A 13,921-nucleotide genomic window follows, 5' to 3' on the forward strand; every position below is an offset into this window, starting at 1 on the left:
TTATGAGCTTAGAAAGATGCTAGAGTAACAGGATTTGTTTTAACATACATTTTCCGAAGGATTTTAAGTCTGGAACTCAAATGTATGTCATTATTTAGTGACTTCATTCCTCAGATCATCCCATTAATTTGTCAGAAAAACAAAGATGTTATGAGGAACAGACCAAAAATATGAGCCAGAAATCTGGACATTCTGCGAAGATCTGTACAGCTGATATGTATGGGATGCATTAATCTTCTCACTGACACCATATGCTGTCAGTGCAAATCCAGGGCAGATAAGAGGGTTCAGCTGACCAAACAACTGAGGAGAAAGACCCAAATCAGCTGATGTTCAGCAACAAGGGAGCCAAAAATATCTCCAAAGGAAAAAAATAAAAATAAAAAGAATATTATGAAGAACATCTACCTTGCTGCATAAAAAGAAGGTATAGTAAGGGTCAGAGATGAACAAGATGTTCATATCAATAATGCAATATTATACAACGACCCCCCCCATTAATATTCAAAAATGTGCATGCTGATTGGTCAGCATGCATGTTGTAAATCAGAGTTATAGTAATAGAAAAAGGTCTGGTCGCCCGGACTTTTTCGATTACTATAACTCTTTTTTTACAGCAACGGAGAACACATGATTTCCGTTGCATCACACTGTCTCACTATGTTAAACGAGTTTAACATAGCAAGACAGCTTGTAAAAAGCAATGGAGATCTTGATTTCTCCGTTGCTTTTTTCAAAACTGTCTCGCTATGTTAAATGGGTTTAACATAGCGAGACAGCTTTAAAAAAAGCAACAGAGATTCTCCGTTGCTTTTTTTAAAGCTATCTCGCTATGTTAAACCCATTTAATATAGTGAAACAGTTTGTAAAAAGCAACGGAGATCTTGCTTTTTCTGTTGCTTTTGCCCACAGCTCTGATGTACTGCATAGGCATACGCATGCGCAGTACATCAAAACTGCTGCAAAATACCAGACAGCTGCGGAAGGGCAACAAGGAGGCATTATACAATGCCATTATTTAAGAAAAGTAATAATTTTTTTTCTTAAATAATGTCATTGTATAATAGCAATAACCCACTTCTGGGTGTGGGTAATGCTGGATTTACCCACAGTTGGCTTTGTTTGGCCACTCAGGCTTCGCCCTCATGACCAAACTACACCAACCGCAGGTAAATCCAGCATTACCCACACCCAGGTGTGGGTTATTGCTATAATAACCCATCTCAGTAGGAATGAAATTATGCAGTTGTTAGGAAAGCTTCAGCTTCACTATCTCACTACCCATTACTGGGATGGAACTGAGCATAACCTTTGCAGATCCAGCTATTGTTTTGTCTGACATATTCTGTTTCCTGACATATATTCGAATGTTCTTTGACATACAACACTCCATTCATTAATATTGTGATTAATCTCTGAATCTTCTTCTACAGTATCAGCAATAATACCTACATAACCAGTAACATGGTAATTAATATTAGTACTTCAAAGATGCACAGTGTCAAATGCCCACAGCTGAATCTTCAATATAAAATATTTAGCAAAGATTTCTCTGATTTAGTGTTTAGGTCCGTTTGTAGACAGCCATCTGTCAGGAAAAGCAACAGCTACCAAAACAAAAAAAAAAAAAAAACAAATGGATTATTAACAAAATTTACACAAGACTGAGCGCTTTCTTCCCTACACCCAGGGATTTCATCAGAATCTTCAATACAAAAGAGCATCAGCTATATAAAACAAATGAAATTTAAGTACATGTGGTGTGCATACTCTCTGAATGTCACGAAGCACTATACTTGTCTAAATAATTCCTAGTTTACGTTTTACTAAACAACTAGTAAGGTCGCGTAACAAGCACTTCAATGAGTACCCTCCCAAAAAGGCCAACAAGTTTAAAGGTGGCTAAATACCTTTTGGAGTTTCTCGATCATCTCCTCTATGCTGATGTCACTATTTTGTGAAACTTTGCTCTCCATCTGGGTTAGCCACTCACAAAATTCCTTGTTCTTCTCATTGAATATTGCCCACTCATTGAGTTTCTCGCTCACCTGCTGGCGTCTCAAGGCGACCTTTAGTCACAGAAACAGAAATTTCTCATTAGCTAAGTGCAGAATGTGTACATTACATCACCATGTACAAAGAATCCTAGATAACAGCACATCATGTTTCAAAACTTGGACAGGAATAATACTTATTTTACTAAGCTCTGACAGTTTCACAGTGTGGTCTCAATGCAGTCAATACATAGCTGCTGACATGTAGACAAGTTCAAATTGTACCAGGGTAGCATCACGAACAAAAAAGAAAACTCCACACATTTCAATGTGCACACACATACACACAAATACTGCAATGTTTCAGAAACATCTTTCTAGAGCTGGTGTTTGACTCCCTATAGAAATGTCGGCACTCGAAATGCCGAGTCCCAATAAGCAAAAAACATAAAAGAAAACACAGGGGAATAGCAAATCTCAAAAATCGCTCTTCCACTTAAAAGTTCTTTTTCCAGGTTGGGCAAGTCCCCCTGCAACCCCCTTGTGAGGGGTGAGCCCTCCCACACCCCCCAAACTTATATATATATATATATATATATATATAGAGAGAGACAGAGAGAGAGATACCAACTCCTAGATCATCATACCTCGGAAAAAAAGGAATATTCCAAGAAATGTTATCATGCACTTAATGTAAGTCAACCTGATCTTTTGGGCATTCGGTCTCCATATTCCAACAATTCATATAGTTACCTAAATATTCTGGTTGTGGGACTGAATTTTTTTCTATTACAAATGGCAGATGGGGTGCATACATCTTTTGTGAGTTTCTGGACCTCAGTAGTGAACTTTGCTATAACATCTTGCTTTACCTCCTGATTCATCATGCTTTGCAAAACATCTCAATGTATTGACAGAACAATACGAATAATCCATTCTTTGCGTTCTGTAGACATTAGTCATTTGACTGGCACAAGTGATTTAGAGATGGCAACATAATCAGCACGGCTGAGTAAAGCATTGCAATAGTGTTTGCAAAGCATGCAGTACTCATTACATGCTGTATTCACACAAGATGCACAGTACACTTCATAGCAAAAGTAGATTTCAGACAGGAAATCAGCAAACATGTCTTGCCAGATGTTACAAATCTTTAAATTTCTTTTTCACAGTGGATAAAGAAACGTGCTATCTTTAGCATGCAACATTATCATAAGCATACCCCTGGTGTGATAGGTACAAAATAATGTTTGGCACTATCTGCAATACTGAATTTTACAATTAAATAATTACGTCTACGTACCATATAGATCACAGGTGTCAGTTTAAGGGTTATCTGAACATATAGCAACAAATTTCTGAAGAGTATAAAAGGGCTTTTTTCTACATTCCACTGTCTGCGACAGGATTCTATAATGGTTTTCATTACAACATATAAAAATACAAAAAGGATATACCTGATCATTTACATTCCGCCATCACACAGCTTACACCAAATCTTTTCTGCTCCTTTGTTACAGAGATATCATGCAACCCATTTCCTGTTGTGGTTGCTAACTAATTAACTATACACAGGAAATATACAGCAGATCAAGTTAGCTTGTTATGCACTTGTTAAAGGTAAGTTCAAGTGTCCAAAGTGCAGCCTCCATGCATTTCTGTGATTAAATGTGACATGAATCAATCAGACGTGTATTTTCCCAACTAAAGGAAATGTCATACTGTTAAATCTGTATATTAAACAGTACACTTGTAAATAGAGAGCGTCTTTTGAACACATGCTTATTTTAAATTTGGACCTAGGCAGGAAGCACAGTGCATTACCATATTTTTGATGCAGTTCTTTTAGTAGGTACTGCTATATTTACGTATCAGAGAAGGTATTAGCATATTACCCTTGTAAGATAGACATGGCTGACTGAGACTATCAAACACAAAGCCTCATGTATCTGTAGTGCCAAACCTACCCTTATCACTAACAGCCGCTACACAGAGCTCATCAGAAGATGTATGGAAGTGGGTCTTCTGCGGATAAGCTGTGCAAGTCACATGGTGATGTAAAGACCAGGACAATATCTGAAGGTGAGCTGAGGTGGCTGGGACTGTCATAACACAGACATTGCAACAAGAGAGGTATCGCCCTGTTAGCCATTCACAGTAGTGAAGGCCTAGAGAGGATTTAGGTTGCATAGTGGCATTATGCCACCATGGGGATATTAACAGATTTAAGTTACTAAATGTTCATATAAAACTCATTTGTGTAACATTATACTTTGTGCAAAATACTGATCAGGCAAAATGCCATTCAGACTATACCTATAGAAGGGACAGAAATGCAACATGTTTGGGTATGCTGGTGCCAAGCAGCAGCAAAGACATGAGGTGGTATACCGCATGTGTTGGAGGCAGAAATGGAAAGGACTATGACATGGATATTAGTTCGGTTTGAAGGAACTGAACAGTGTGCATAGGTGGATGGGGGGCAGGTTAAAAAAACAGGTATGAGGTAAAAATGCTTGTTTGAAAAAAATTCTAACTGAAACTGCTGTAAATGTATCATGCTGCGTATAAAGACACTTTTACTAAATGCACACGCACAGGTTATAACATAAAATTTATTATTTATTTCTATGAGATGTGATACTCTTGGCATAGACTGTAGTAGCAATCAAGTAGTGTGGAGTATAATACACCTGTCTGAGGAGTGGAAGTCTTACCTCCACTTAAAAACACATTTTTCGTCTTTTCTCCAACACTGCCTCCCTTTTGAGAAACAGCATTTTGAAGTACTGCATTCAGCACAATTTACACTGGAGGTAATTTTATCAGTAAATAAAGTTATATGCAATGTGTTTGAAAATAAAAAAGAAGATATGTAGATGTGGTATGCTAATGTTCTCAGTGCAGAGGAGGCAAGAGTGGGTCAGGACATGAATTTGAAAGTGGGATTCTCCTATACCAGGGAATGAGATTGCAAAGGAATAGGTTTGTTGACATAACCTTTTAAGATAAGAACAGGGGAGCACTTAAGAGGTGGTATTATTAATAACTGACCAATGCATTGGCCAAATGTGATGCTGATGTGAAACAAGTCATCTTTCAGGTGTTGCAGGTGGTTAAATGGAATGCCTCATGTGGTTACTATAAAGATGGACTTCACAAGGAAAACCTTACTGGCAGAATAGAGTACATTAGATTCAAATGTGGTTTGAATAGCTTGTCTTTAAAATCAATATTGTGGGTGAGGGGAACTTGGAAAATGAATATATATAACAGCAAGCTATCTTAAATTTGCAGTACTCAAGAAATGACTGTAACATGTCAAAGTATTTTGTTTTCCATAAATATGCATTTGCTGTATTTGTGACTGCAAAGTGTTTTTTATCAATAATATCTTAGTGAACAATGTTCAGCATCATTATAACAAATACTAATAACAGTAAAATGTGCTGCAATCAATACCCAATATTACAAAATTTTCTAAAAGCAATTTTACAACAAAGTATAACAACAAAACTTGTAATATCCACAAGCAGATGTAAACAATGTAATTGTTTTCTTATTCATAAGATTAAGACCATATTAATAAGTAATGACAATTTTACATGTTATCTTTGTCAGCAAATTACTAATAAATCATGATACAGAGCAGATGGACAATTTTTTTCAACAATTATTTATTACTCTAGGCAAGCCAGGTTACTAATTTACAAGAGACCACTGCTATAGCTAACATTCAGACATCAAAATGCAAAGCGACCATTCATTTTTAAACCTATTCTTGACCTTTCTGTCTTTATTCATAACCTCCATTTTGCATAATTCATTTGTCAGGTAAATTATTTCAGTCCTGGTAGGAGAAGCATGATTCTTCCAATTCTTTCTTTACACACACACACACACACACACACACACACACACACACACACACACACACACATATATATATATATATATATTTGTGCATAAACCCATATGTGTATATATGTATATTTCTCTCTCTCTCTCTATATGTATATATATATATATATATATATATATATATATATATATATATATATATATATATATATGTGTGTGTGTGTGTGTGTGTGTGAATTCACTTTAGAACACTGAAAGCCCATAACAATGAAATTCAAAACATTGAGACCAAAATCTTGAAAAGTCAAAATACTGAAACCTCAAAACATTGAATCCCATAACATTGAAAAAACACAGGAAACCAACATTTGATATATGCCAGCACAACTACATAAACAAACACATAAAAAAAAAACCGTATTACACTGTTCCACCCCTACACCCCCTGCTATTTAAATATATCAACTCAGAGATCGCACTACACAAAACAAAATGGAAAACATACCATTCCACGCTTCATGACTGCATGTTTAAATTGTAAAAAAACTATCCTCAACCTTTTCTTAGAAACACTACTTTATTGTTAAAACATTACACATTACTATACATGTCTACGATACTTACCGGTGTTTAATAGGTAGCCTCTGTCATGTTCTCTTCTTACTTACTATACTACAACATAACGCATCTTAGTGTAGTTTAGTCCGATCTCGGAGTTGATATATTTAAGTAGCAGAGGGTGTGGGTGGCACAGCTCCCCACATGGGAGGTGCAGGGTGGCTGGCCTGCTTATATTTGAAGAAGTGTAATATGGTTTGTTTTTTATTTGTTTCTGTATGTAGTTGTGATGGAACATAGTGCATGTTGCTTTGCTATGTTTTTTCAATGTTATGTGATTCAATGTTTTGAGTTTTCAGTGTTTTGAATTTTCAAAATTTTGGTCTCAATGTTTTGAATTTCCATGTTATGGGCGTTCAGTGTTTTAAAGTGAACACATTATACCTACATACATAGATATATATATATATATATATATATATATATATATACATATATATATATATATATATATATATATATATATATATATATATACATATATATATATACACACACACACACACACACACACACACACACACACACACACACACACACACACACACACACACACACACACACACACACACACACATGTACATATGTGCGTAAAAGTAACACTGCATCAAGCAATGCTAACTAATTTTATGCTCACCCATCATAGTTACAAAGAGACAATAGAAAATTTGTGCATCCAGGGCTACCTTTCCAGTCACACATTCCCTGACATGAGTGTTTCACTCAACAAGCCCAAAGGCAAAATACCTCAGAACCAAATGTCTTGGTCAAAGATGACTCCACTGTGAGACACAGAGATGTCCCACTCTCCTGAATGAACAAGGAGAAGGTCACGGTCAACTGCCTGTCGGGTGCCAGGATCCACCAAATCACAAATGCACTGAAGCCTCTCAACAAGTACTGTTATTACTCTGTCATAGTCCATATTAGAGTGAATGACTTGAGATTTATCTCAATGGACTATATGAAGAGAGGGATTCACTTCAGAACATTGAAATACCATAATCTCAAAATTCAAAACATTGAGACCAAAATCCTGAAAGTTCAGTACAGCAGAACCTGAAAACATTGATTCCCATACCATCAAAAAAACATAGGAAACCAACATTTACTATATTCCACCACAACAACATACAATAACAAATAAAAAACAAACTATATTAAACTTCTCCAAAAATAAGTAGGGGGGCAAGTCCCTGTGCACCCCCTACACTCCCTGCTACTTAAATATATCAACTCCGAGATCGCACTACGCAGAACAAAATGTCAAACATACCATTCCACGCTTCATGGCTGCCTGTTTAAATTGTAAAAAACTATCCTCAACCTTCTCTTAGAAACATTACTTCACTGTTAAAACAATACATATTACTATATATCTCTCTCCAATGCTTAGTGTTTCACAGGTAACCTCAGTCATGTTCCCTTCTTATTTACTATACTACAACATAACATGTCTTAAAACCAAAGCTACCAGTTTGCACATCATAAAAGTGTTTATACAGCCAATTCAACATTCTAACATTCAACATTGTGAATTTTCAGCATAATGAACTTTTAAGATTTTGGTCTCAATGTTTTGAATTTTGAGATTATGGTATTTCAATGTTCTGAAGTGAATCTGAAAAGAGACATGAGTGAGCTCACTGACAATGTCCCAGGCAGGTATGTCCCTAGCCCTAAGCAGCATTCTACCTTCACTCAGGATGATGCTGCACTACAAACAAAAAATGATTGCCTTTAACAATTGGCTTAGCTTCTGGTGTCAGTCCAGGGAGATCCAGTATCTGTCAGCCTGGGATGACATGGTTGCAAGATTACGCTGCTTTGCCAGGGATGGTCTTCACCTGTCACTTCTTGGCTTTCGGTTACTGGCTAAGGTACTTGGTTCTCCCACAGTTCCTTTTTTAAGCAATGTCATAAGAACAAAATTCCCAATGTAAAAACATCTTCTAGAGACAAACTCAAGGTTATGCTGCTTAATGCTAGGAGTCTAAATCAGAAACTGCATTCACTAGAAGCACTTCTTACTTTGGAAAACACAGATGTCTCTGCAGTATCAGGGACATGGTTTATGGCTGCACAGACTACGCTGGCCATGCAACACTATAATGCCTTCCACTTGTTCAGACTGCAAAATGAATGTGAAAGAACAAAAGGGGAGGTGTATCCATCTTCATCAAAGAGAAATAGACCTTAAGTCTGGTTAAGCAGTATGACTCCATAGGGCTACTCCAAGTCCAACTAACTGTAGGAAAGAGCCCCCATTCCAAATCATTGTTAGCTATAGGTCCCCCACCATGAACCAGGTAAACCACATTACCTACCTGGACCTACTTGAGTCACTCACAATACAGCCAAACACCCTAGTCATGGTTGACTTTAACTATCCTTCCATTGACTGGGCAACATACACGCTTGCCCTAAGGTTCCTAGACTTTGTTAACACAAATGTTCTGAACAGAGTCAGCAGCCCCACCAGGGGCTCAAATATCTGTGACCTAGTACTCACCAACATGGGAGATCGCTGCAACACCCCATGTGTGGCACCCTCCTGGTAAGATTAGATCACAAATTTGTTTCATTCAAAGTAACGATCACAACTGACACCCCTCTTGAGCAAAGAGGTTAAAAAATTTCTCCAAAGCAAACTATAGCCTCCTATGTGATGGCATAAATAGTTTCAAACTCCTGTTCATCACCGACAGCAGTGTCTCCCATCCTGAGGAGTACACTAATGCCTTGTATAAAAGCCTACACAAGCTTATAGACTCAGACATACCTGAACAGATTAAATCAGGAGCTTCACAAAAAACAAGCCACCCTGGTGGACATTCAGCCCAAATAGGTTATACAACAAGAGAAATAAACTGCTGACTAAGAACAAGAAGGAGCAGTCTCAAAAGCAGAAAGACACCCTCCACAGCTTGAATAAGCAAATTAAACATTTTGTTAAGTCCTCCAAAGGTAACTACAAAACCAAATTTGCATCCCTGGCTAAGGATCATCACAAGACATTCTATAACTGCATCTAAAATCTTAAAAGGAATGCTCAGATTTGCACCAAACTAGTAGTGGATGGGACCACTCATATGTAACCTGCAAAAATTGCCAACCTGCTAGCAGACAGGTTCAGTGAAAACTTCACTGCACTGTCCCTACCAATCTTACCCCAAAATATACCTGTCACCAGTCTTCTACCTAGCATCTCCAATGAGCAGGTCATAACTACTCTCTCCAAGGCCAAAAACACAACCTCTATGGGACCAGACAACATCCCAGACTGCTTCCTAAATGGTCTAAAACAGGAGCTGGCAGAACCGGTTTACCATTATAAAGCCGAATCACAGTGGTACAAATGCTCATATGAGTGACTCGTAACCGCGAAAGTGAAAACGGCGATAGTACTTAATGTTTGAAAAACAGCAAATCAAAAAGCAGATTCGCTGTTTTTCGAACATTAATGTTGAATGAAAAAAGAAAAAGAAGTGCACCCCCCCACACCCTCCCTACTTTAATATTCTAACTCTGAGATCGCACTACAGTGGGGAAAGGGACCATTTTCCGAACCCCACTATAGTGCAATCCACCCCACAATGTTGAATGTGCAATGAGCGAATGTCACTGTGCATTCGCTCATTGCACATTCAAACCTTTTTTCGTTCTTTGTTTGCAAACTTTGCAAACAGCCTTTCGAACAATTGCTGTTCGCCCGAGTGTGAATCGCCTTTCTAAAGGTAAACTGGCAGAACCATTGGGTACTCTCTTCAACCACAGTCTACGTACTGGCTTTGTCTTATCCAAATGTAAAACTTCAGCTGTGATCCTTTTTCACAAATGGGGTCTCTCAATCATCCCTGGGAACTATAGACTCGTAAGCCTAACCAGCCTTATCTGTAATCATCATGGACCTAATCAACAAGGATATAGGAGCCCTTCAAACTCTTGACCTAACCCAATTTGGTTTTGTTAAAGGCAGATCATACTTGTTAAACCTGGTGGACTTCTTTGAAAATTTCACCAAAGCCTTAGATGAAGGCAAAACCATGCATATTGCCTATCTTGACTTAGCCAAGGCCATTGACACTCTCCACCACTCAGGCATCATCGATAAACTCACCCAGCTGGGAATAAACCCATATGTCTTTAGATGGATAGCCAACTGCCTCACTGACAGAGTGCATAGAGTCGGGGATTCCACCTCTACCAGCAGACCTGTTATTACTGGTGTTCTCCAGGATCTGTCCACTTCTGTTTGGAATCTATTTCTCAGATGTTCTTGTAAAAAATAGATGACCTGTGACTTACCAGGTTCACTGATGACTGCAGATTGGGTGCAGTCACTGAAACTCAAAACGATGTCACCATACTACAAAAAGGACTTACGCATACAAATGATTGGTGCCAAAGCCAAGGACTCAAACTTAACAAAAAAAAATGCTTTATCATCCTCTTCGGTAAAGGTGAAGTCCCAGCAAATTACAACATTAACAATAACTCACCTAAGTTCAAACTTAGTAGTAAGATATTTGGGAATGCAGGTTGATAGCAGTCTTAACTTCGATCATCATTTGTCCACATTGTTGAGGAAGCCTTCTACGTTGCCTATCTCATAAGTAAGGGAATAGCATCCAAAATAAAAAGTAGGATATAACTCCTCTGTACTCATCCCTCATTAGACCAATGATAGAGTACAATGATCCCTTCTGTATGTACCTCACCAGAGACCTGCAGCAGCTGGACAGACTTCAGATGTTTCTCAACAAGAAAATTCAATACCTTCATCACATGGTCTACATGGACAGACTGAAGGCACTTTCACTATACACTGTATTGCATAGACTGCTTAGATGCAACTTGTGCCTGACGTACAGACCAGTCTCGGACCCTGGCTTAATGGAAATGCTGCACATCAGCAAATCTAATGGGACAAGACTCACTCACTCTAGAGACCTTAACCTAGCCTGCAACAAAAACAGGACTTGCTGGAGAGACAGATATGTCTCTCAGAGGCTGCCACTCCTCTGAAACACATCAATTCAAGTTAAAGAAAGCTCCTCAATGAACTTATTGAAGCGTAACTTGGACAACTGGATGGGAAACCTTAAGTTCACCCTGGGGTTTCACCTATGTCCATCTTGGATAGGGGCGGTTGGTGTTGATCACAAATTTGCATGCTAATATAGGCTATTTCTCTTTGTCTATGAGGGAAACAAGGGTAAAACATGGCTAGGCTTGTAAAGGCCCTAGGGTCAACAGCCTAGTAACCTCCTATGATCCTATGAATATCAGCCCTAAATTGTTTCAGTTTATCAGAATATCAGCCTTAAATTATTTCAGTTTATCACACACCCAAAGATTCCCCTATTCCCCTAAAAACATTAGTACTCCAACACGACATGTATATTGTAGGAAATAACCTATACAGCCCTAGATGGAATATAAAGAACTTGTGGAGGCACTGCCATCCAAAAATATATACATGTGTGACTCAGATATACATCTATAAAAAAATCACATTACTCCCCAAACTTGTAGTGGTATTTGAACATCTAAGTTTCCTTCTCAAGCCCTTCTTAATTTGAACATGTAATACTGTTCAATCTCACTAAATTTTGTTTTAAGTTTTCTCATTCTAAAGCTTGCTTCTATTTAATCATTTGTTTCCCATACTCCAAATGCAGAACATTCTTCCACACTGTAAACAAAGGATAATTCTTGCTTACAAGCTAGTGCATTTGCTTTTTGTAAAGTCAAGTCTTAACTCAGAAATCAGTTCCTAGCTTAGATATCAGTTCCCCTCTCAATCTCTATATATTAACTCTAGTTCTTGTTCCTTTTTTTAAGTATTTTGCTGTATAACCCATTTAATCCACGTAAGTCCTTCAACATTTAGGTTCAAGTTATAAAGCTCCAAATCTGGGACCTAGATCACCCATGTTAACAGGAAGACTAAGCCTGTTCCCAACTAACCTGTCTCCCCATACCAGACCAAAGAAAATCTGCCATCAACTTTTTTTTAATAAAAATCCAGCGGTGCAGTCACGTAAACAGCCTGAGATGCACATGAAACATACAGAAGCGATATCATCAGTACTGCATGTATCATATGGGGAAAATCTAACATTATACCTCCATTTAACACATACACTTTGTTAACAACTAGCTATAAGGTAATTTCATAGCTAAACACACCAAAACCATTAAGGAGATTCCTAAATATTACATATTAGTAAAATCTCATAAATAAGGATATTTCTTTTTGTTATCTCCAACAGGATTATGAAGAGAGAAGGCTTTTGTTTTATTGGTCTCACAGACACACAGGTGTCCAAATTAAATAATATCAGTATGTACAGTATCTAAACTATGTCAGGATCCCCTGATACAAAAGTACATCATCTGCATTCATCACAAGTTAATTTATAATCTTCCATAAAAATATCTTCTCCATCTACTGCTGTGGAATCTTATAGCTACCAGCTCAAACAGAACAAAGAATACATAGCATCCCTGCCTGCTACCTACAGTTAATGAAACCAAGCTAGACAGCCTTTTCTGGACTCAGAGTGTTTTTTTTTTTAATCAGATAGTTTTTATTTTAAACGCATAATATAGGGAATACTTGTTTACAGTCTAAATAACAAACTAATTAATTAGTTAACTATGTACGATATTTACACTTAGCCTGAAATGAGTAGACTTAAGATAGCAACAAGTTTATAAAATGGATGATAATCATGACACTCAGAATATAAGTTATCAAGAAGAGACTGATTCCACTTGTACAGTTTCAATCAATGACAAAAACTTCTTCCATGGATTATTAATTAATGGCTTAGGATATATTCTTTGTTCTTTGATTTTAGACTCCATTAATGCTGTCTTCTTCAGTAAAGATAGGAAGTACTCCATGTTAGGTGCTGTGTTAGGCTCCCATTTCCTAGTTATACATTTCCTTGCTATTGCTAGCAATGTCCATAGTAAATATAGGTTTGTTTTATTCACAAGAGGACCTTCATTTATATTCAATAAAATTGGAGCTTCAGTCATGACAAATGTAGCTGTATAAATTGCTTGTAAAAAATTATCATTCCAATATGCTTTAATATCTATACAGTCATAAAAAATATGAGACCAATCTGCTTTAGATGACCTTTGACATCTCCAACATAGCCCATTACTGGAAGAAATGATTTTTGAAATTTTATCAGAGTTAGAAAGGATCTATGCAGAAATTTCCAATTACATACTCTCCAATTCTGAAAATAAGATGTTGGTTTAACTGATAGTAGCATGTTTGATTTATTTTCAGATGATAAAAAATCGGTATTCCTTTAGTAATATATTGCCAATAAGTTGCTTAGGGACTGTTTTATAATTTTTATTATATTATACAAGTATGAGATTTCATTCCTCATATTAACATTATTGTATAGAATTTTAAA

The 13,921-nt window shown here is 37.1% G+C and overlaps 1 protein-coding gene across 3 annotated transcripts in view; it reads right to left on the reverse strand.

Moving 5' to 3' along the window:
* SYNE1 (spectrin repeat containing nuclear envelope protein 1) overlaps positions 1-13,921 on the reverse strand; it is a 2,173,401-nt gene that overhangs the window by 751,590 nt on the left and 1,407,890 nt on the right. For all 3 annotated transcript variants that reach the window (XM_044089035.1, XM_044089189.1, XM_044089105.1), the window contains one exon: positions 1,911-2,069. In XM_044089035.1, the coding sequence (XP_043944970.1) occupies positions 1,911-2,069 (159 nt within the window). The remainder of the gene's footprint in view (positions 1-1,910; positions 2,070-13,921) is intronic.

This window comes from Protopterus annectens, chromosome 1.part0 (assembly GCF_019279795.1).
Source record: "Protopterus annectens isolate FY-2018-M chromosome 1.part0, PAN1.0, whole genome shotgun sequence".
NCBI lineage: Eukaryota > Metazoa > Chordata > Ceratodontiformes > Protopteridae > Protopterus > Protopterus annectens.